This window comes from Mustela lutreola, chromosome 7 (assembly GCF_030435805.1).
Source record: "Mustela lutreola isolate mMusLut2 chromosome 7, mMusLut2.pri, whole genome shotgun sequence".
NCBI classification, from domain to species: Eukaryota; Metazoa; Chordata; class Mammalia; order Carnivora; family Mustelidae; genus Mustela; species Mustela lutreola.
Window position 1 is genome coordinate 112874563 of NC_081296.1, and position 24672 is coordinate 112899234.

At 40.7% G+C, this 24672-nt stretch overlaps 1 protein-coding gene across 3 annotated transcripts in view; it reads left to right on the forward strand.

Annotated features, from left to right (window-relative positions):
* Positions 1 to 24672, forward strand: part of DAAM1 (dishevelled associated activator of morphogenesis 1) — a 162900-nt gene that overhangs the window by 55952 nt on the left and 82276 nt on the right. For all 3 annotated transcript variants that reach the window (XM_059182222.1, XM_059182224.1, XM_059182223.1), the window contains exon 2: positions 8974 to 9193. In XM_059182222.1, coding sequence (XP_059038205.1) covers positions 9011 to 9193 — 183 coding nt within the window. In that variant the 5' untranslated portion in view covers positions 8974 to 9010. The remainder of the gene's footprint in view (positions 1 to 8973; positions 9194 to 24672) is intronic.

Genomic DNA, 24672 nt, shown 5'->3' on the forward strand with positions numbered 1-24672 from the left:
TTTGGTGGGGAGCTCCAGTGACACTTCTGGTTTGGCCCTTCTCCCAGATGATCGAGACGAGATGTCCTGGCTTTCAGACTGGTTTCTGTCACATGAACAACACACACTTCCTAACTTGAGAACCGGGTTGTATTGGCTTTAGGGATTTATGGCCTAAACTCATGGTTAAAGTATTGAGTCATGACAGAAAAGTCATTGCCAGCTTTTTAGGGTGAAACCTGGAGGTCCCCTCCTTTGCTCTTTACATGGAGAGCGGGGTGTTTTCTGGCAGGAGTCTGACTTGGGCTTGGAAAAAAGGCTTAATTATGTGCTGGTTGAGGCTTGGTCTGGCTTGAGGGTGTGCATGGACTTCACTTGGGTTCCTTCCTCCCTTATCTAAGGAGGAAGTGGGGAAGGAATGGGACAAATTTTGGCTTCCACTTTGCCCCCCCCCCCCCCCCCCCCGCCTACACTAATGCAGAGTGGACACGGAGGAGGGACTGTGCTTTCTTTGCCTTCACTGTCCTGCTTTAGGTGGTGGGGCAGGGAGTATCTTCAGGATGCTGGTAGCCTTTTTGAATGTTTGGGTTTGGGTTTTCCTGTCAATGGTGGGGTGCCGGTATTGCTTTTCTCTTTCCTCAGGAGAGTCAGTGTGGGCTGAGGGGACTGACTACAGGGTGAATTTTCAAGAGCCACTTCCAGAAGTTCCCTGTTAGAGCATCCTTTTGGGACCTAGTATGTGGAAAGGGCCAGCCCTCTGCTGGACATACTTACTGAGAAACGCCCTTTCCGTTTCCTGGTGGAGAGGATGTTGAAAGTGCAGGGAAAACACATCCCCTTTCAAACGTTCCTCTTACCACCTTTAGACTGTATCCCATGATTTTTTAAAGCTCTAAATAGTATTTGGCATCTGGTGTGCTTGGGAAATGAAACCAGACATGAGGAATGTGAGAGGGGAGAGAGATGGCCAAGGAAAGAAGCAAAGCAGTTTTTTCTTTTCACATTCTTCTTGATAAGAGAATTTGGGTTAATGTTATCATGTTGTTGAAAACTAAAGTGCGTGTCAGGGCCCTTTGGAAAATTGTGAAATGTGGGGGAAACTGCAGCTCTGAAAACAATAGGTATGGTAATTAGAACGGAGGGTTCCCCAACCATTCTCTTTGAAGTTGCTCTTAGGGCATACGGTTTTGTTTTGTTTTGATTTGTTTTGTTTTGTTTAGCCTGTCCATCTTTTTATGTCTGTGACATTGTTTCAGAAATTCCGGAGACCACTTAGAATACAGAAACAATGACATTGTTGAAATTATAATTGGAGAATTAAATGTGAACTACTATCTTTTTTTTATAACTTTTTAAAAAAGATTTTATTTATGTATTTGACAGAGATCACAAGTAGGCAGAGAGGGAGAAGGAAGCAGGCTCTGCTGAGCAGAGAGCCCGATGCAGGGCTCGATTCCAGGACCCTGAGATCATGACCTGAGCCAAAGGCAGAGGCTTTAACCCACTGAGCCACTCAGGCGCCCCGTGAACTACTATCTTGATTTAAAACAAACAGGTGGGTCATGGTATACGTGGTCCCCACCGCACTTGATGAGTACAGTCAGAAACTCTTGACTGTCTAACCAAGTTGGTGGCTGGCAGGAACTCACAGACTCTTCTTGTTTGCCTTCCACCAGGATCTAAGTTGTTTCCCTGGAACCACTTTGGTCAGAGGAGAACAGTGATAGCTGAGCATATCCCTCAGGCTGGACCTCCATCTTATCAGTGTGAGGCAAAAGTCCCTGATGAAGCAACCAGAAAGGTGTCTGCGTCTTTTTTTTTTTTTTTTGGTCAACATGACTTCCAAGTTTACCCCATACATTAGGTACCAATACTGTGTTGCTTTGTGGAAGACAAATCTTACATATCCCATATGTGTTGTGACTTGGTCTTATTAGAGAAGAGTGTTAAGGAGGGTTTTCTTGGAGACTCTGAGTTCTCCAATGTTTTATATCATCATGATCATCATCATCTATATTCCCGAAACTTTGGCCCTCAGTTTTTGACTGTTACCACATTGAGAGTCTTGTTTGTTTTGTTAAAGAGCAGTACAAATGACTCTTAACTTCTAGCGAGGCCACAGATGGATTAAATTTCTTATTCTTTGCTAAGCAAAATGCACCTGCTCCAGAATCTTAAGTAGCTTTTTAATTGCTTCCTTGTGCATGGCATAGCCATAGCCATCTGTAATGCTATAGATGGATTGCATTTTGGATGTCCCAGAAGTGACTTCTTCCCCTCTGCAATGGTGCCAGAAGCTGAGATTAGAAGATGTGTTCTGGTTGAGGGCCCAGCTGTCACAGTGGAATTAGTCCTTTCCCTCGGGCTGATCTGATTAAAAATGGACCAAGATGTGGACGCCTAGGCCCCAGGTTTCAGAAACTGCATTCCGTCTTTACTGGACAGAGTTAGCAACTTAGCTGCTCCCTGAATGTCCTCACTAGGCCGGCATCTCCCTGAATCTGTGAATTTTCTTCATCTGTGTCTCTAGCACCTCATGCTCTGTGTGGCTGATTGAGGTTCAGCTGTGATAGCTGAGGAAATGAATACTTTCTTAGGCAAAGTGTTTCTTGAATGTAAGGAATGGGGAAAAGATTCTATCAGCAGGTCTGTTTCCCATGGAGCTTACTTGGGAGGGTGGGTGGAAAAACCAGGCGCCAGCTAGCTCAGCGAGAAAGAAGCTGCTCACTCAAGGGAGGCCGTAGACACCCGGACGATGCAGTCTGTTTGAAAGGCTACTTTCAGCATCAGAAACCTTGACAAGTGGCTAAGGAGCACTTGGTGATGTGATTGACTTTTTGTGTCTTGGCATTTGTGAAAAACAGATCTGCAGGCAACTGTGGGAAGAACACCCAGTCACACAGCCCTGAAGTTCAGAGACAGACCATCTGTTCACTTAGGTATTTATGCCTTTGCATTCAACAAACATTTATAGAGAATATACCATGTGCCGGGGACTGAATGAAACTTTGTCCCTGTCTTCAGGATCTCATAGTTGAGTGGAGAAAACAGATGTGAATTAAAAAAAAAAAAAAAGAAGAAAGAAAGGAAGAAATCCAGACAACCAAAAAACACTCAACTATGTATATGGTGCTTGGGCTGTGAAAAGATATGTGTGACTATTTCTGGGAAACCTAAGGGCCATTAAAATAGTAGTAGTTGAGTGGGTCTTGAGTGGTGAATGGAAGATGGTTAGGTACAGAAGGAAAAGAGCACCCAGGCTGAGAAAACTGTGGATGTGTGGGCTCAGAAGTGCGACTCCTCTCAAGGTCTGATCACTATACGCACATAGGTGTGTGGGGCATGTGGGTGGGCAATGTTCATGGTATTGGGAGACAAGGGTAGAAAATCAAGTAGGCAAGGGCTAGGCCACGGAGGGTTGGATGGTCCAGGCCGGAAGCTGGATTGTGTCCAGGAGACACTGCAGAACTGAGTGACACAATCAGATTTATGATGTGCTGAGAATAAATCCCAGACTCCTCACTCTGCTGGGCAAGGCCCTGGGGTCCGGGCCCCTTTCCTCTCCAGCTTCTTCTCTCTCAACACTGCCATTACTAACAATGCCCCAGCCACACTGCTCTTCCTTCCCTGACTCAGAGGTGCCACATTCCCCACCTGCTCTTGGCTTCTGCACACACTCCTGCGTGGAATCCTCTTCCCCCAGCTCTTTGCAGGGCTAGTTCCATTTATCCATTAGGTCTCAGCTTAAATGCCCTGTCTTTGGAGAGGCTGTCCGTGATTACAGTATTGAAAGTCGCCGTCTCCGCCACCACCACCAGCATCCCACCATTTTCTTTCACTTGCTTCTTGCATCCCCTTTAACTGTAACTAACTAAAATTAATAGTTATAGTTTTGTTTCCTTGTTTTGTGTGGTTTTTTTCATGCCTTTTCCCAAATAATTTTTCTAAAACTCTCTGAAGGGCACATCATCTCATTTTCATCCCTCTTTCCTTAGCAGTTAGCACAGTGTTTGGCACATAATCAGTAGTGAACAAGCTTTTTTTTTTTTTTTTTTTTTAACAGTTTATTTTTTTTTTAGTAATCGCTATCACCCATTGTAGGACCTGAATTTATGACCCTTAGATCAAGAGTCTCATGCTCTTTGACTGAGCCAACCAGGTACCCCAGGACTCAACACACTTTTGACTTAGTAAATTAAATGATTAATATGATGAACTAGGGCATCTATTGGTGACTTTCAGCCCATGGACCTCAATGGGCACACCACCTATTTTTGTATGTATGTTCCATGAGCTAAGAATGGTTTTCACATTTTTAAATAATAAAACAAATTTTTAAAAATATTTTATGATGTGAGAAAGTCATATGAAATTCAGATTTCAGTATCCACAGTAAAAGTCTTATTGGCACGTGGACATGCCCCTTTTTTACAGATGCCTGTTGCTGCTTTCGTAATAAAATGGCAGGTTGTGATAATAACTAGAAATAACTAGTTGTGATAGAAGCTTAAAGACCCACAAAGCCTAAAATATTTACTATTTGGCCCTTTACAGAAAAGGTTTGTCAACCCCTATACTGGGGAACCATGGGCCAAGGAGGAGAATTGAAAACTGTAGTCATTTTGATGAGAGATAAGGGGAGGCTGAATAAAGGTCATGGCCTTGAGGTTGGAGAGGGTGGGGATTGGATTCCAGTTGGATTAAGCATGCAGGTTCCCTGACTTCTGTCAGGTTTCCCTGCTCCACACCTAACCACTTAGTCTTCTCCAGTCAACATCTCCTTCTGTTTCCCAGCAAAGTAAGTTGCTAATTTCTCTCTTTCTAACTGTCCCACAACCTCTCAAGTCCCTCCTTAGGTCCAATATGTGAAAAGAGGATGATGGAATGAAGTGGTGGGTATGAGTGTGTTTAGTAAAAATCACAAACACACACAGGCAGCTGTTGGGATTACTTGCTCATTAGTGACATGTTAGAGAGTTAAGGAGGGCTGGCCAGAGTGTCTACTGCCAATGACGGGTAATGGAATGATTATTTTGCGTCCATTTCGGTCTATATCTGGGAGACTATGCTCTGAACAGTAGAATTCCAAATATGTATTAAAAATGGCAGCCTGTTGGAAATCTCAAAGCTTTGCCATCATTTACAGTTTAAAGATGGGTTTAATGAAGAACCTTATATATTTGGGGTTACACAGAAGCGCCAGCATAGAAACTTGGCCTTTGGGCTTTACTGAGGCTTTTAATCACAAATCACCTGTCAAAGGCAATATTTTGGTCCTCATTAAAAATGATTTCAATTACATTCTTAAGTGAAATAGGTTCTATATCTTATTACCCATCTTAGAAACTAGCCAAGACCCTCATATTTTTTTGTTTATAGAACTGCTGGCTTTAAAAAAAAAAAAAAGATTTAAGAAATGCTTTGGACTGATTTTTAGATCTCAGTATTTCCTGTGCTCCCCACCTCAGTATAGCCAGAATATAATAAAACTTGGGTTTGAGGGAAATAACCTATAAAGTACAAAAGTAAAGTTGCTCTCTATTTGTTTCCCAAACACTTTGGTCATACTTCTCCTGTGCAAGGCACTGATACAGGACATGAGCACTTTTCCTTATGGAGTTGACTCTTCAATAGGGGAAGCAAGACCCAGACCACAAATTACTGTAACTGTTGGCTCTGCCTCATAGGGGTCACAAAACGCTAAGAGGGTCCAAACCACATTCAGCAGGGTGGGTTAGCAAGACTGCCTGGAAAGCTGGAAAGCTGAGCGGGGACCATATGACCCTTCATGGGTTAGCTCTTGCCTACTTTGTTTTTTTTTTTTTTTTTCCCTTCATCTTCCAGTAGTCTGAACATTGTCTCCTTGCCCCCATATGGAGGCACTTAATCTTGCAGACCTTAACAGTAGTCCCTGAACAGTCTCTCCTCGGTTTGTTGATTGACAGGGTGTGCAGGACTCTGGCCTGGCTTCCAAGGGGGATATGGCTCCTGCCCTGAGGACATACATTGGAGACCAAGGTTAACAGTTATATTTTAATGAGCTAAGTCTTAACTCCCATCTCCTGGTATATATCAGTTCTATTGCTGCGTACCCCATGCTGGTTAACAAAGAATACAAGAATTGCACACATAGAGAAATTCTTAAAGCAATTTGACATTGCCGAGATATTTGTACTATAGTGTACAAAAATATGTTTCTAACAGATTGGAGGGAAAGCAAGTAGTCCTTTGCCTCAGATAGTTTGAGAAGCTGGTGTATAGATCACCATAACTTGGATATTTTTGAAAAGAACATTTTTGCATACACATTCTCCTCCTTCCATCTGTCATATGAACAATCTAGAGTGTTTTTTTTTAAATCTCCATTTTACTGTGAAAGTAGTATGTCTTCATTGTGACAACAACTTGAAAAGTATAGAAAAGTTTTTTGTTTTTTATAAAAGTAAGTCATGCATTTGACACAGGCTAACTGTTGGCTCATATTTTGGTGCATTTCTCTTGTTTTTTTTTTCCTGCTCATACATGTACACTTTTTCTTACATAAATGGGACTTTGTATACCTATTCCTTAGTTTACATATCCTAAAAATTAATTTGCATGTCATTTAACATTCTTTTACAGAGAACTGCTTGGTGGTCTGGCATCTAGTTGTACTATGATTACCCTTTTTGTATGGTCCTCTATTATCAGCACCTATTTTATCCCCTCATTTATTTGTCATAATAGCTAACATTTAAAAAATTTTTGTGACATCTTTGATAGTATCTCTGAATATTTTGGTGGGATATGTTTCTAGAAGGTCAACAGTATGACTATTTCAAGGCTTTGATACATTGCCCATCAGAAATGTTGAACCACATTTCCATTATCACCAGTGATGGATGGGCTCACAGTACCAAGGGCTGTCAGGATTGGTACTGCCAGGGTGGGAGCTTGTTGACAAAGATAAAGGCAGAAGCAATGAGCAGAATACTGGGGAGGATGTCTATGGGGCATGGAAAATGGTCTGTTGGCTAAAGTGGAGGATACTTTCCAGGAAATAGAGAAGACAGAGAAATTGAATTGGATCCGATTTGGTGGAGCACTGAATGCTAATTAGATTGGTATTGGGGAGACTTTGGTGGGTTTGGGTCAGGAAAATGAGAGCCCCAGGGCTTTACAATGGGAAGATGGGCTTCTACAGCACAACCTGTGCCTCAGCACCACTCATTCCCAGTACACGCTGTGCCCCTTCCCACCTCGTGTCTTTGTTCGCACTGTTCCCTCTGCCAAAATGCTCTGCTTTCCGTTATCTATCAAAGCTCCACTCGTCCATCGGGGACCTTTCTCAGATTGTTCCCTGTGGACTTTCTGCTTGATTTTATAGCACTTACTGGTATGATATGCTATAGGACTTTTGTTACAACTACTTGGTGCACTACTCTCTTCCACCAGATTATAAGCTCCTAGTGAGCTTACAATTTCATTTCACTTATGTATCTTTAGGTGCTTATAGTGCCTGTTATAGAATAGGTAGTACACACATTTGCCAAAGGAATCCCAGGTACTGCATATTGCCTCCCATGACCTCGCACAAGTACACTGTAGGCCAGGAGATGTGTGCTTCAACAGATTGGGGTATTGGATATCTCAGCTAAGTCTTTATTTCAGAGCCATTTGGATCATCACATAGGGCTACACAAGGGACACGCTGCTCTGAACATTTCCCTCTCTTCCTATCCCAAGACTTCTAAATGCCACCCTCCGGAGACCACTGTCCTTTAAGTAAGCAGAGATCTTGACTCTAGAAGTGTTTGTAAATCATAGTTATTTATGAAAAATTTTACTGGAGTTTGTATCATTGTATGAGATTATTTTTAAAAAGCCATATGGCATCATGTTATACACATCATTCTTTGATTTGCTTTTTTCACTTAACAGTATAACTTGGGAATTTTCCCCAGGCAATATATATATAATCATAATCTTAAACTATATAATCATTAAAAATGTAATTTTGTAGTAGAAATTCAAATTCAAAAGGGTACAAAATGAAAAAGAACAGTTCTCTAATCCCCTATTTTTATTTTAGAGGTTGCAGCTACTATTAGTCCTTTCTTATATATATTCATAAGTATGTATATGAATTCTTTAAAATGTAATCTTGTAGTATATATATCATATGGCATCTTGAACATGTTTCCATATCCACATATACATATACCTTGTTTTTAAATGAGGGCACAGTATTCTATTATGTGAATATACTATAACCATCTCCTTTTTGGTGAACTCATTTGATCTTTTCTGTTTGAATATCTATGACTCTTCTAGCTCATGTGAAGTTACTCTTCCTTTGTTATGAATTTAAATTATTCAACAAGATAAACAGTAACTGAGTGCCTTCTTCTTCCCTGGCACTGTGCAGGACACGAGTGCCGACCAGTTGCTTGATGTGCAGTTCCTTCCCTTGACTTGGAGCTCATCGTGGTCTAACAGGAACGTATTCTCTTAAGGAACTTAGAATGTGATATGAGCTGGAATGAGTAGGTAGGCCTTAGCATACATATCACTGATTCTACTTTGGGAAGGTAGAAAAGAAGAAACTGATACCAAGCTTTAAAGGGTAAGAGATCCTTGAGGGGTGTGAGGAAGAGAAGGTCATTCTTGCAGGGGAGTTCAAAAACAAGATGGGTTGGCAAGAAAGAGCATGTGTTAGGCAAAGAATGGCCAGTAGCCCAATGCGATTGGGGCATGTGTTGCGGCACGCACAGTAGGGTTGTACTGTTTACTCAGCAGTTGGTCGTAGGAAACATTCAACAAGTGAATAGAAGACTGTGCTCTTTGCCCAGCTAGGCTCCAAATCCTCCTGGGGTTGTCCTCTCTGTGCCGTATAGGGGCATATCAACTGTCTCCATGCAGAGGTCTCTTTCTTGAATTGGTCTGACTTAAAACAAAAAACAACGTTTTACCCATTTTTTCACCCTTAACCATGTCCTGTCTTCTCTTTTGCAGAGTTTAGTCCCTTCAAGAAGTAGAACAGAATTCAGTCATGGCCCCAAGGAAGAGAGGTGGACGGGGGATCTCATTCATCTTTTGCTGTTTCCGAAATAATGATCACCCAGAAATCACCTATCGGCTGCGAAACGATAGCAACTTTGCGCTTCAGACCATGGAGCCAGCGTTGCCCATGCCCCCTGTGGAGGAGCTGGATGTCATGTTTAGTGAACTTGTGGTGAGTCCCCAACTTCCTTCCTGGAGGTGGTTGGGAGCCAGGAGGGAGAGGAGAGAGATGTGCATGGTTGGTTTGGTTAACCGTGGGCTTGCCCTTCTTCACTGAAATGACCCCTTTATATTGGCACCTCAGCTGTGAGCACAGGGCCTCTAGCATTGCTACATCGAAGGGCTTTGCTTTAAGTCGAGGGATTTAGACCTTAGGTCTTCAAAATATGTGGCAGAACTGCATCCCAAGTTGCTCTTTCTATTCTTCCCCATTCCAGTCTGAGTCTATATTGTGTGGATAAAGAATTCCCTTGTCTGCTTCACAGCTTCCACAATTCCCTCCTGCTTTCTCCACCCCTACCCTCAGTGTATAGTATTAATGTCTTTTTAAAAATTAGTCATACTCCTCCTCCTGTCCTGGATCCTTTGATGAAAGACATTATTACTTAAGTACAGTGTAATTATTTAGCCTAATGATAGGATTGCAGTAATAACTGTTGTGGGAAACTTTTTATAGATCCTATCATATTTTAGAATCCACTATACTGAAGTGAGAGATGTGTCTAGTATAGGACCCATTCACCAAAAGATGTAAGTGCTCTCTTGAGCTTGGCTTTTCAGGCACTTCTGAAGTAGTGTTTCTTTCCATTCTATGTTTTAGGGGATATTGTGGCATAGTTTAAAGGGTAGTGGCATGGGGGATTAGGAAGATGTTGGTTCAAATTACTGTTCTGACTTTACTATCTGTATAAGTATGGAAAAAGCATATAAGCCTGTTTTCTGGAACGGGAGAAAAGAAATAATGCCTCCTCCCAGTTTGATGTAGTATCTAAGAAGAATTTACATAGTGGGAGTGGCCCAGTGCCTGGTCCTCATAAGTGCTCAATAAATGTTACATGAGTACTCTATCCTCCCTTTATCACCACTGGCAATTTGTAGTGGAGTCAGTTCTCCTCAGACCATTGATATCATTCAACAGATATTAGAGAGTGCTACCATACGGCATGACTCTTAGGTCAAGAAAGTAACGTAGGCTTTCTTGCTGTCTTCCAAGGGTAATATCTGAACTGATCAGGTCAAGTCCAGCTCCTCTAGACCAGAATTTACCTGTAAGTTTATCGTATGAGACAGGCCAATATGAGAGGGTACTGTGAAGCTGATGTTTGAGTTCTTGTCTCCTGAGTGGATTAACGGGCCTATTACCAACCAGAATTGGTTGGGAGAGAGAAGAGTTGCCTCTTGATAGCATGTTTGTATATTATGTTGTTGATGAATATTTTCAGTGTTTAAGGAATTTCTCTCCTCTCCTGCCTCTCATGCAGAGACTCTGTTCTGGGTGTTACTCGGGAGGTTCAAAATGGAAAACTAGAACCTATTCCTAAACAGCTGATAGTTCAGTAGCCAAAGGGGACTGATGCAGGCATAAAGGAAGAAGCACAACCCACCTCTGCGTAGATTGTGTATAGATGTGTTGTGAGGACACGGTGATGAGGAGGGTAGTCACAGAAGGCTTTCTGGAGGAGGTGAGCTGTGAGGAGCAGTTGAAGGTGAGAAGTGGAGAGGGTCAGTGTTAACGGTTGTCTCAGTCATCTTAAGCTAGTTCATCCTGTGATAGCAAACCCTAAGCCGTTATAAACGGCAGTGGATTATCATTTGCTAATGCTGTGTGTCTTTTGTGGGTCAGCTGTGATTCTGTTCCTCACCATCTTCCAGCCAAGACCCAAGCCTGGTGGAAGACGAAGGAGAGACATGGTAAACTACTAGCAGGCTCTAAGGTCAGGCTTAGAAATGGTACATGTCTCTGCCTAAGTTTATTGCCTTGCCACTTTTCTTTGGCCAGTGAAAATCACATGACCACTCCTGAGGCCACTGGGCGGAGGGCGTGGTGGGGGGAGGCGTTGAGGACACATAATCCTCTTCCAGAGAGAGGCAATGAGTCATCTACCATGGGGGCTGCAAAAAGGGGCAGTTAACAATGTATTCACATACTTGGTTTTATTTCCCACTTAAAGTATTTTAAAACCAAAAGTCAGCCTAAGGAGATAGATGTCACTGATAGATGAAGGCCTTCTTGGTGGTAGTGGAGCTGGAGGGCAAAGCTAGTACCCTTGAAGCACTCACATCCACCGTCTTTTCAGTTGTAGTCTATCAGACTCTCCAAATGAGCCCGAAGCCAGAGCCCGTGTGGTGGCAGCTCCACATACATCTTGAAGACAGCTCATTGTTCTGTATTCATAAGGGAGAAAATTCCACTCTCTGCCTTATTGATGTCTTTATTCTGTGTGAAAATTGCCTGCAGCTGTTAGTTGTTAAAAAGCCAATGCCAAACCAGAACTTTAAGCTGAAACCATTGGAAAACAAATTATGTTGAGGTTTGTATCTGTCCTGGTGAGTGACGATGGATTTCTATCTATTCCTGACTTCAGGGACTTAGACCACAAATCCATCCAACGGCCAGGGGTGTCCTGGGGCAAGAGAGGTGGGTTCAAAGCCACTGGAAACTTCTGCCCTGGTTTCTCTTGAGTGTTCACAGAAGCACTTCTGCCTCTGCCCATGCCAGGAAAGGAGGGCCACATGGGGAAGGGGGAGCGCCTGGCATGTGGGGTCAGACCACTCTGCAACCTGTGGTTACTTCCTATAAGATGGTTTCTGTTGGAATTTAAGTTTATTGCCTTGCCTAGGAAATGAGGATAGTACTGTATCTCAGAGAGGTTTGGTGTAAAGAAGGTAACTTCTTTAAAAAGGCTGCCTCCTATTAGGTGCTTTACACTCCACATTCTAGTGCAGTGAGAGGGATGGGAAGTCATTCAGGTATTTCCTGGGCACAACACCCTAAGCAGACATGCCAGGTTTTTCCTCTTTTTGAAAGCTAATCTGCCTGCTGTGAGTGAGTCAGTGTGGGTCCTAACTTGCAGAGGAAGCTTCTCGTCACAGCTGGTTGTTACTAGCTGGTTTCCTTTGCCTCTTCTGATGACGTAGTCAATTAATGTTTTTAAACGTGGTGCTGAACAGGTAGGTTGCAGAATTGCTTACTGCAGCCTTATCATCTCATAAGTAAAGCAGAGCTGAATGGGAGTTCAGCCATGGGAATCTGTAAAGAAGGTGGGGTGTGAGGAGCACCGGCCGCAGGCCGTGGAGTCAGACTTGCTCCAATTTTAGGATGTAGTGGTTCCTGGAGGCCCCAGTCCAAAAGCCTGCGTATCTTTCTTTTTTTTTTTTTTTAATAACAGCTTTATTGAGATCTAGTTTACAGACTATATAATTCACCTATTGACATTGTAGAACTCAGTGGCTGTTAGTATATTCACAGAGCTGTGTGACAATTACCACAAGACATTTTAGAATGTTTTCATGACATCAAAAATCAGCTCCCTTCCCTATTAACTGTCAACTTCTCATTTCTCCCCAGTGCAGCCAGGCTATGTCTAATGCACTTCCATTTTTGTGAATTTGCCTCTTCTGGGCATTTCATAGAAATGGAATCATATGATATGTGGTCCTTCAGGGCTGGCTTCTTTCGCGTAGCATGATCTTTTCGGTTTATCCATGTTGTAGTGTGTATCAGTACTTCATGGCCTTTTGTGGCTGGATAATACTCCACTGTGTGGATGTACCACATTTTGTTTATCCATTCATTGTTGATAGACGTTTGGGTTGTTGCCAGTCTTTAGCTATTACAAATATTGCTGCTGTAAACTTCATTCATATACAAGTTTTTGCATGGAAATAGATTTTCAGTTCTCATGGGTGTAGACCTAAGTGTGGAATTTCTGGGCCATATGGTAACATAATGTTTAACTTTTGAGGAATTGTCAGGCTGTTTTTGAAACTGGTTACACCATTTCACAATCCCACCTGCAGTGTGTGAGGGTTCCAGTTTGACCCCATCTGTGCCAACACTTGTTATTACTTCCTACACATTGACCTTCTGATTTTAAAGCTATTTTATAGCTTTAGAACTGAGGGCATGTAACTTGGACATTTTTAAAACTAATTAATTAATTATTTTTGTGAGTAGAAATACTCACAAAATTATTTTTGTGAGTAGAAATAGCCTCTGTGTAACAATTTTTAACTGATTTGGTATATTTTTTAAAATACTCAGTTGAGAGCTTATGTAATCTCTGTTAGCTATGTATTTTATGCCTTTCAAGCATCAATCCTTTTTTTCCTGATTACCTCCCCCACCTTCTCGCCCCACTTTTTCTGCTTTGTCCATTGCTTTAGCCACAAACTGTGAGCATATCCAACCTAAGACTCAATACTGTTCCCATAAGATAAGATTTAGTTATGGTCTTTCCACCATCTCTTAAAGGTCTTAGATTTTTTTCGCCAACCTATTTGAAGACTCCTAGGCATTAAAACTCTGTAAGTGGTTCTTATTCAAGTAACTTTTTCATCTCAATGTTAGAAGATTTCCTTTGGGATGAACAGAAAAATGTGTCATTAATTGACTGGTCAGTTCTTTTGGGGTGTATGCATGTGATAACTGGTGAACAAAGCAGTCATGGTTCTTCACGAATTTGTGGGACCGAAGGTTTAGTGGGGGAAACTAAACACGTAATCTTACCTCGTGTGTCTGAGGATCATGAGGGGCTTCTCCCCAGTGTATACTTTTGGGGAAGCATGTTCAGTTCCCTTTTTTTCACAAGGAGGGAGTCCTATTCACAGGTTCCCTGTGTATAACCCTAGCTCTCTTGTCCAGGAATTCCTAGCTTCTCTTCCAGCTCCTCTTGGGGATATGCATAGTTGAGTCCCTCTCTCTTCCTCAATTTCTCTACGAATCAACTTGCTTTCCGGAAACACATTTTGTGCCCCTTGGTGCTATGAATTTCCTAGGAGTGAGCCCCCTTGGGAGTTCTGTAGTTGTACTGCTGGTAGGTCAGTGTCTAATTCTGCACTGAAATCTCAGCAAGGCCACTTGTCTGCAGGTGAAAGTTGGGTTCTCCAACCCCACTTGCATGCATGAAAAAGAAGGTATTTGATTTCCTTTCTAGCTTGGCTCCTTAGCTTAACTGTCAGTGAATTTCAAACTTGCTATTTGCTGACACCTACCCCCAAACCCCACAGATTCCTAACCTAGTGGGGAAGGGTCTTGGAAGGCTTTGGGGCAAGTTTCATTTGATGTTAAGACACAAAAATCAAGTAGGAATATCCAGGCAAAGTGGAGAGAGGAGTGTTACAGACTGTGAGAACAGCATATATAGGGGGCTGGGAGGTGAGAAAAATCATAGAAGGCTCAAGGAACAGAAAGCTGAGTATAGATGGAACATGAAATCAGAGGCTTCTGAGAAGAGGTTCTGGAAAGGAGATGGGAATGATTGTATTATTGATTTAGTTATATATCTTAGATTCTTATTTGAATGAGAGGAAGAGATCTCTGCTTTCTTATAGTTTTCTCAGCAAACCAAACATATTAAAGTACAGCAAAATATTTTGCTGTCTGATTACATATACAAAAATAACCATTGCTCTTGGCAGTCTCGGTGAAGTGTTAATAAGTATAGCAAAAGGTGTCCTGTCTTGTTGAATAGATTCTGTTTTCACTTGAGTCCAGTTGTTGAGATGAGATGCTTTCTTGCTGCAACGTATACCTTCTCAGGGTACTTTAGTTTTGAAATGAAAAGGGAAGAGAGAATTAGGAGGAGGCCCCTTCTGCTCTTCCACCCAGTGCATAGACTCCACAAACCAGGAACTGGTGGGCTAAGGGTTTCCTACAGACCATTCCACAACAACAATGATATTGGAAATGATGTCTCCTAATGGGTTCCCTCAGCTCTCTTGCCTTATAGAACATGCAGATGTCCAACTGCTTTGCCTGGCACAGATTTTAGGTGAGAAACCAGGTTTCGGGCAAACCTGGTTATGGTTTTGAAGTGTTTTGCACCAAATCTCCAGTCTTCTAGTACACACATTGTTTTCTGTATTTGGATTTATTAGAGGAAAGCTTTCGTTTCTAATACAGTAAGTACATCACTATGAATTTATGACTAGTTGGAAATATGCATCATGGATCCAACTTTTCCTAAATCTGAAATGTGACCAGTTACATTTTACACTTTTCTGGTTAATCTGTCTTCTTTTGAATCCACTCCTTTGTCTTCATTTGTTTGGCCAGTCGGTCTAATGTTTTGGGATAATAGACTATAGAGTGCTGTGCCTTCTAAGAAATGTAAACTATGTTAAAGAAACTTATTTAAAAATTTGTTATTGATCACAAAACTACCATTTATACTATTGAGCATTGCCGATGAAAATCAAATCTCAGTGAGGAACGTGGCAATGATGGATACCATAGGTTGATGGGAAGATTTGTATCCTCATAAATACAATTATTCACTATAGGTCAGTTTTATTATTACTGATTCCTGGGGACATTAGTAGCCAGCATAGAATTTGAGAAATGAAGATAGCAGGAATGAGAGAATTTAGTTGACATATCAGAGTCAGATGAATTCACAGTCAAGGTAAGCTGTGCCAGCTGAATTCACTTGGGAATCTACTTCAGTAATCTTTTCATTTTTCAATATATTCTGAAGTCAACTTTGGTATGAAAGGAGCTACAGGAATCCAAATTTGTCTTACAGATTTACCAGTGTACAAATTTTGTTCTTTTCCTAACTACGTGAAATTTTACTCCTCTTCTCAGGCTGCCAACATAATTTCTTTTATTACTAGGACTATCATAAGCTCTTTTTAATAAAAATTCTTCCATTATCACTAGAATTGATGACAAGTTTCAACACTTTTTATCTCTTTGTTTTTAGAACTTGCCTTTCACACTAAGGCCATGACTAAGAATAGAAAGTTTCTCATAGGAGCTGTTCAGTTCCCTGTCTCCAAAAAAGATGTAAAAATTGGGTAGCAAGAACATTTAATTTTAACCTGATTGAAGGGGGGAAAAAAATGGTTATAAGGAATCCTAGTTTTAATCTATTGTTTCTTAGAGTCTAAAGGATTGCTTGGTAATTAAGCAGAGAAAATCAGACCGTATAAAGACTTCAAAGAAATGTTAGAATAGTCTCAAAGTGTTCAGTTCTCTGGAAGCCAAAAAGCAGAATGAAAAACTGATATTAAAATTGTTCTATTTCCATGAGGTAAAAATTCTTTTCATTTGACAAACCTGTAATGGTCAACGAGAAAATTCTGTTTAGCTAAAGGACATGGTTAGTTGACAATGAAGAAGAAAATATATTGAGTAGATCTTCCCCTGACTCTGTGGCATTTTTGGATACTTTGACTTGATGAGTTTATAGAAAAATGCTTAGAACGGTATGAAAATATGCAGTACATCACAGAGGTAAGTGGGAAAGCAGATATGGTCTTAAATGTGTTCAGTGCTGAAATTTCTATGTAGAGGATGTGAACGGCTGCCAATACATGGTCAATTTGCAGATGACCCAAAAAAAATGATCCCAAACCCAGAACTTTATAAACAAATTATTTTGGCCCTGAGAACAACTAATGATTTGTGATACAGGGTGATGTTAATGTAGGTGGTTTTGCTTGCTTGTATACTTCTGAACTGAACATTACATTTCTTCTAAGAATCAAAGTAGGGTTGGCAGTAGATCTTCATCCCAATGGATAGTCTACATTTCTTTGTACTGGTTGGAGGCCCAGTTTGGTTAAAAACAGTGAGGTGGACAGTAGGCTTCTTAAGTTCCCTTCTTGTCTTCTGATTTACCACACAAGAACAGTAAAGCTTAAGGTAAAACCACAAAACCATTTTATTCCTTCTAGTACTAAATTTATGTTTTATCTCACCAAGATCATTCTAAGTATCCTTTTCTATAGGCAATTAAGTATAGATTTTTGACTCCATGTTAGATACTTTGTTATAAATCAATACACTTATTTCTGGGTATTTCTTAATTTAGATTATAGGGACTGAAATGGGAGGGGGATTGTGGAGAGATGGAGGAAAGAAACATGAAAACTTTCTTTTTCTTTTATTTATTTATTTTTAAAGATTTTATTTATTTATTTGACAGACAGAGATCACAAGTAGGCAGAGAGGCAGGCAGAGAGAGAGAGAGAGAGAGAGGGAAGCAGGCTTCCTGCGGAGCAGGGAGCCCGATGCAGGGCTCGATCCCAGGACCCTGAGATCATGACCCGAGCCGAAGGCAGCAGCCCAAACCACTGAGCCACCCAGGCGCCCCTCTTTTTCTTGTAATACAAATAGCTGCAAAACCATCTCTGAGCTAATAATTCTTGAAAATAGTTACAAGTCATCTTGGCCTTGATGACTTTCATTACTATGGATTCTAAAGAGACTGAGCAGTATATACCTACTTAGCTTTTGACTACAATTTAAAATCTGATTATTTAACTTAATCCTCAGGCTACCATGTGCAAATTATGCGAAGTCAGCCTCCAGTATTGACTTGCCAACTCTCTACATGTCCCTGTATAAATCAGTCCAGGTTTTAGAAGACTGGGAAAATAATTTCATCTCCACAAGTCATGTGGTTTAGTAAGCTTTTGAGTATAAATTTTGAAAATGTGTTTCAGTAATGGCTAGAACAATCTGGTAGTTTGTATAAATAACTGCGCATGAGAATATATATTGATGCATTGGGATTCATCTAAACATCATTTGTTCACATAAAACATATGTCACATGGCCTATGGGAGGTAAATGCCCAGTATGTGGGTGGTGTATTTCAGTTCTAACTGTCCTCAATTTTATCCACTGTACTTGGAATCCCACCCCCCATCTTCAATTCCCAGAATTACTCAGTAATTTTAGACTGTTCTTGGTGTATGTTGTAGGAGCTCAGTACCAGTTACATCTTTTAGTTATGATTTTTTTGGCTTATGGATAAAGAACCACATCTCTGTATATTTTTTGGAAAATAAGATTTAAAAATGTAGTAGTTTTTCTCCTCTTGTCCAATTTTAAATGAATCCACTGGAAACACCCTACAGCTGCTGTTTATTTCATTATGCAATGGAATATTTAAGAATTAAATTAAACCAAATAACTGAAAGCTTACTTAGAATGTATATACAGGTTGTTTATAGGAAAGATGGGCATTTCTTGGATGTAGAAGAAAAAGCCAAGTCCTTTGCCATCTTTTAAACAATCAGATGGTATGAGTTTATTCCCATATGGACACTCATTATGTTAAACAGAATGACACACAGGCATTGTAATCTGGCTTTTTCATCCTCAAGAACCCTAGGGCCGGGAGTGGGGTGTGGCCCAGAGAGGGTACTCAGTAAATGCTTGTGGCCTGGATGAGTAACGAATTACTAAAGGTTAATACTTGAGATGCTCAGTAACTATTTTAATGTGTATGTGTGTGCTTATGTGCCTGAATTCATGACTGCTGCATCCTCCAGTGGTTGGGTATATATATTCTGAATTATTCTCGAAGTAGAAGTGATACATTTGGGCTGATCCTTGTATCCTTCCTGTCCCCCATCCACCTGTTAACCATTCTCTTCAGTCTTATTCTTCATATGGGAGCACCGAAGTGTCTAGCATCAAGGGTAGCAGCTTGAGAGGACAAGGTTGATAATGTTTGAGAATTATTTCCTGTCCAGTTTCTCTACCATAAGTGAGTTGATCAAATAAATAGCTGCAGTGTGGGAAGAGACCTATTCTACTAAATGTCTTTTGACCCAAATAAAACTTAAGTGTCTGCTGAGCTGCCAAAAAGTCTCTGAAGAGCTTGCTGAGCCGGTGCGGGAAGAGCCTGGGCTGGCAAGAGCAGTACAGGTGTCACTGAGAGAAGGGGAGCTTATTTAAACTCAACGCTGGTTCTTTGTCCCACAAGATGAAGTCCCTCCATGCATTCAGTTAGGGAAACACTGCTTAGAAATTCTCTGTATTAAGCCTTGTCAACAGAAGTTACCAGATTATAGATGTAAAAACTGGATATTTAGATATTTAGGTGGCTGAATGGATACTGGGAGATGATTTTAACATATACTTAGAACAGAGTTATTTAAGATTCCTGCAACACTGCTGGTGATGTATACTAATTAAAAATTAAAAGTTGCTCTAATGAGTTTCTGATTGTAATAACACAGAGAAGCAGAACGAGAAGCCTACAGGTTTAGTAGCAGGTTTTGTCTAGCAAACTGGTTATGCGTTTGCATTGCCTACTGTTAAAGAAAGGAAAGGAAATATTATAAAACACTTAACCACTGGTATTAAGAACTAAAATTTATTTCTGTTAGTCAGCCTTTGCTTGTGGGATCTCACTTCTTATTTTTATATATCGAATTAAAGCATGTCTATCAGACACAGAGAACATGACTGTGTAGGTGAGTCATATTGTGGTATTTCATCTAATGACTAAGAATGTTGGCTGAAATCTTACCTGCTGAAAACCTTCAAGGTTCTCTTGTGTGTACACATCCATTTTGGGATTTAAAGCACTCTGTTGTTTTCCATTTATGTTTTTCCTGACTGGTTACTAGCAGGTAGTAAGTCACTGAATGTACTTCTGTTTAAAATGACTAATATGGAATGTCACTTTCAGATTTCAAACCACCGCTGGGAAGGTAAAGGACTATTCTCAGGGTCACTGTGGTTAAATTTTAAGAGCTGAATTGGCAATCTGTGACTTAGGGATGTGCCGGTCACTTGCTGTGGCGGGGTTAGATGTTCATACATTTGATGAAATGTCTCCGCCTAACAGTACATTTTCTCTCTACGTTTGTAAAACTAATTTGGCCTTTTCCCCCACGACATTATATTTATCACTATGTCGTATGACTTAAGACCTAGTCCCTTGTGCCTCCGAGCATCTGACTTTTTTCTGGTACTGTTGAGTTATGGGATGGAGGGAGAGGGTTAATGTCAGAGAGGGTTAAATCCAGCCAGGGCTAACTTAGGGTGTATGTGAAGTGACCTGGAGCATTGCTGCCTGGAGGTATGTGGGGAAGTCTTTGGTGGGTAGGGCCAGGGTGGGTGAATTGGGCCTCCATGCTGTGGGCAAATACCTGAAGTATATGCAGTTTAAAGGAGAAAAGTTAGCTTTGTCTGAGTAAGAATAATTAGAAATTTCGTGAGGTCTGAACATTGAGTCAGACCTCAACATTGGCTGGCTACCTGGTCAAGGACCACAAAAAAGCAAAAATAAAAGCATACAAAGCCGCAAGTTGATTGACAGGATGACCCCAGGACCTGTCTTAGCTTCATGTCTCCTCGTTTTTTTTTATTCTCTCCCCACCCCGACAGAGCATTAATTGCGTGTCCATCTACCTCCACATGATGCATTAGTATGTGTGTGAGTAGTTAGCTTGACTCATTAGAAATAGAAATCCAGAATTCCTTTGTTAAAGATTTCTCTTGTAATCTGGAAACATATTTGTTGGCTCATTGAAATGTATTGATTTGGTGGATTTTCAAAGAGTAAATGTTTTCAATATTGTTTTGGACGTTTTATAAATAACTCCCTATTTCAATTTAGCTAAGTCTCTGAAAAGCGCTCTTTCAACTCATTCAAGACCCTTATTGTATATTTTTTCAAAATTCCTTCCCTTGCTTTATCTAGCAAATCAATCCATTTCCTTAGATTTATTTGTACTGTGCCAATTGTTTTATGATTTATATAGATTTCTTTACAGTGCTGCCTGCTTCTGTGGAGTGTAGGACCAGTGAGATTTCTTTGTACAGAACCTTTTAGAAGTGGGTCTTAATAATACGCTTTGTTAGTGATGAAGCCTAGAACTTTAGTTCCCACAGCTGGATTTCTCTCAGAGGTACTTTTTTCTTAATAAAAAGTGTGTCATTTATACCTTTTTCCAAGATACTATATATCAAATATATATTTTATGAAGATATTAAAAACATGATATGTTCTCTAAGAAAAGCCTATAGGCTTTTGTTTGCTGGTTTTAGTTTTCAAGAAGCTTGAGTTCAGAGCGGAAGAGGAATGGTGCTTTGTGTGAATGTTTCGCCTTTTATCACTGGCTAAATTATTTTCCTTCATTTAACTTAAAACTCTGTCCAACAAGGCATAATATGAAAGAAAAGTTTGTGGCCAGTGAAGGATGCTGGGCGATCCAAGTCTAGGGCGTAGGAGTAGGAACTGAATTTGTTCTGCTTGTCTTGGCATTAATTGACAGTCCCCAAAATAATATCTGACTTAGCATGATTGTAAAGCAAAACAAAACAAAACAAAACAAAAAGTAAGGTGATCTAGGAGCCTCCAGGATGCTGCCTGGGATTTGGGCTAATTACATTTGTTAATCTCCGTGGAAAACTTGCTTATTAATTCACAGAGACACAGAGGAGCCAACACTTTTCTGTAGAGCCACCAATAGGGAAAAATGAAAAACAAAACACTGAGAAGGTTCTTGAGGATTTATCATTAAATTTAACTTATCATTTAATTTAATATTAAGGGGCCTTAGGGGAAATACTATCTCTTGGTCTAAATGGAATGCATAATAATAGAATCCATATATAATTTTCAAGGGAAGTGATCTTTGGTTTCAAACAAAAGCTGTGTCTGAAATTTTAACAGTTCCCAGAGCAAACGACTTATCCTAAAGGGGACCACATTTTTCCTTGTCTTTACACGCCCCCCCCAGCCCCCCCCACACACATCCAATCAGGTTCTCTTCTAAGCCAACTCCTTGGTTTATCAGAAATTTGGTTCAGGCAGAAATTTCCTTCCTTATGGTTTACCTAAGGTTATATTTTCTCTACTCTGAATTTTTTCTTTTCCTTAGGGTTCCAACAACCAAGCTTGATTCTATTTCTTTAGCAGCGTATTGAGATGTAATTTTACATTCTATAGAATTCACCTATTGTAAGAGTACAGTTCAGTGAGTTTTAGGAAATGGATGCAGCTGTGCAGCGATTGCCACCATCCTGCTCCGGAACCTCTCCAGCCACCCTGCCCATTTGCATCAGTCCCATCTGCTTCTAGCCCCAGACAACCACCAGTTGGCTTTCTGCCCCATAGATGTACTTTTTCTAAAAAATCTCATGTAAAGAGGTACTGAGATATAGTGATCCGGCTTTGTTTTCCAGGATTGCCTTTTTCAATATTTGGATTAAGTATTAAAATGAAAAATCTCTGTAATCTGTAATATTACTTTGAAGTGATGTCAGAGTTTGAAGGACCTAATATGTCAAGGTGGCTTTCAAATTAGTTTGTATGACTTTCTTTTTCCTCCTCTGTCAACTGTGATTTTATTGCCCTCCTTGTCCACAAGTATATCTAAATGAGTGCCAGTAGCCTGAAAAGAGAGAAGGCAAAAGGCATCCAGCCATTCTGTATTTAAAGAAGGACCGCAGGAATCAGGTCTAGGAGACATGGAGTAAGATTCAAACACAGAAGCTAAAACTAAAACTAGGCAGCTCCCATAAGAAACTGTAGAATACTTCTTCACCTGCAAGTTACAAAGATCCCTCAGAGAAGACAAAAAGCACTAACTCTAGAAGAAAAGATTAATAAATTAGACATCATTCAAATTAAAATACGTAGTGATTAAAAGAGATTATTAACAAAATAAAAAGGCAAGCTATAGCCTAGGAGAAATAGTCTCTATATACCCAGGACCAAGAAGCTGTTTCCAAAATAGGTAACAAATATCTCTAATGCAATAAAGACAGGTAACTCAGTGAAACTGGGCAGAAGACTTGGATAGTTCACAAAATAACACGTGGGAGGGGCCACGTGAGAAGGTATATTCAGCACCAGTTATCAGGGAAATGCAAATTAAAACTACATTGAGATAACTCTTCAAATAAACTAGATGGTTAAAATTAAAAAGACATAGCACCAAATTTTGGTGAAAATGTGGGGTAACTAGAGCTGCCATCTATTGCTAATGGAGAGTGAGATGACACGACCAGTTTGTCAAGTATAAAGGGCTACAGCCACTTCAGTGCCTACCCTGGCCAAACTGAAGATTGTATTAAATCTGTATGTTTCAGTGTATGTACATTTTACTGCCCAGAATAGGGGAGGGGTTAATCTTCGAAATACGCTGATGATTGCTATATCCTACAATAATCCTCTCCCTTCGTCCCTCCCTTTCTTCCTCCTGGCTTTTCCACGTGCCCTCCCCTTACTTTTTTGTGGGCAGGGGGCAATCCAGCCATGTCACATACTGTTTCAGAACAATAATTAGTTAATTAATGGCAGAGATGAATAGAACAAATTCAGTTCCTGCCCTCTGGGCACAAGTCCAGGACAGGAGTCAGACAAGCCAATAATGTGCCAGTCGCAATGTGGTAAATGCCCTAAGTAGAGGCAAGAATAGGGGAGCGGCTCATCCAGGAGAGTGGAGGTGGGCCATGTGGAGGGAAATACGCGCTACCTTGACAAGAGCTTGGATGAATGGGACTGATCCTTAGATATGGTGGTAAAGGCTTTCTGAAAAAAGGGAACAGCAGGTGCAAAAGTTTAAAAAGTGGGCAACTTGTGACCAGAAGTGCTAAAAGGTGGCTGGTGGCAGCAGAAAAGGAGAAGGGATAAGTCAGTGCATCACAAGGGACCTCTACCTACCTGCTGAGGAATTTTGGACTTTATCCTGAAAAGAAAGGGAACGACTGAAGCTTTCTATCTATCATCCTGTCTTCCTTACTAGATTCTTAAATTCCATGAAATCAAGGTCTGTTATTCATCTTTGTATTCTTTGTAATGTCTGGCCAGCATCCTGGAATGGGTAGGACAGCGAGGAAGTGTTGACTGATCTCTAAGGCTGTGTGTGATAGTCTCTTGGAGTCTTGCATGCTTGATTCAGCCATATTATTAAAATGGAATGAGTCAGAGCAGAGATACTTTTGGAATGGAGGGGTGGGGGTCTTATTACACTCTGGGCCTTGTGCCGGGGCACTCCCAGTCATTATCTAATTTAATCTATGTCATTCCTACTCAGAATCTGCCAGTGACCTCCCGTTGCTCTTAAGAGAAAGACCAAAGTTCATAGTATCCTTCAAAGCTACTGTTCACTGCCTGCTGTGCTTTTTACCTATTTAGTTCCTATTCATCTCTCAGCTTTCACTTCACTTCCTTGGGGCAGTCTTCGTTGCCCTACCTTTCCCCACAACAGGCAGACTGTCAGAGCTCAGCTTCCTGTGTGATCGTATCCTGGTTCATGAGATTATTTGATTTCCCTTATTCTCCCTCAAGAATATGAGCTCCGTGATACTTTTTTGTTCCTTGCACCTAGCATAGTGCCTCGCGTTTAATAAATACAAAACAAAATTTGGTTGCATGAGCTAATCCTTGAGACAATTCTGTCAGATATATATTATGATTCTCATTTTTCAGGTGAAGAAATTGAAGTCCAGAGGTTAAGTCACTTGCACAAGGTTACATAACCAGATGAGAGCCAGACCTGGAACTCAGGGATGGCTGATGGCAGCATCTTCCTCTTTCTGCTTGTGGACACTCCGTAGGCTTTGAGTGCAGCAGATGGATACATTTTCATACTTGCATCAGTGTTGTGATTTTACCTACCTGCTGAATGATCAACAGAATGGACAGTCTTGTGGTTAAGAACGTGGGCTCT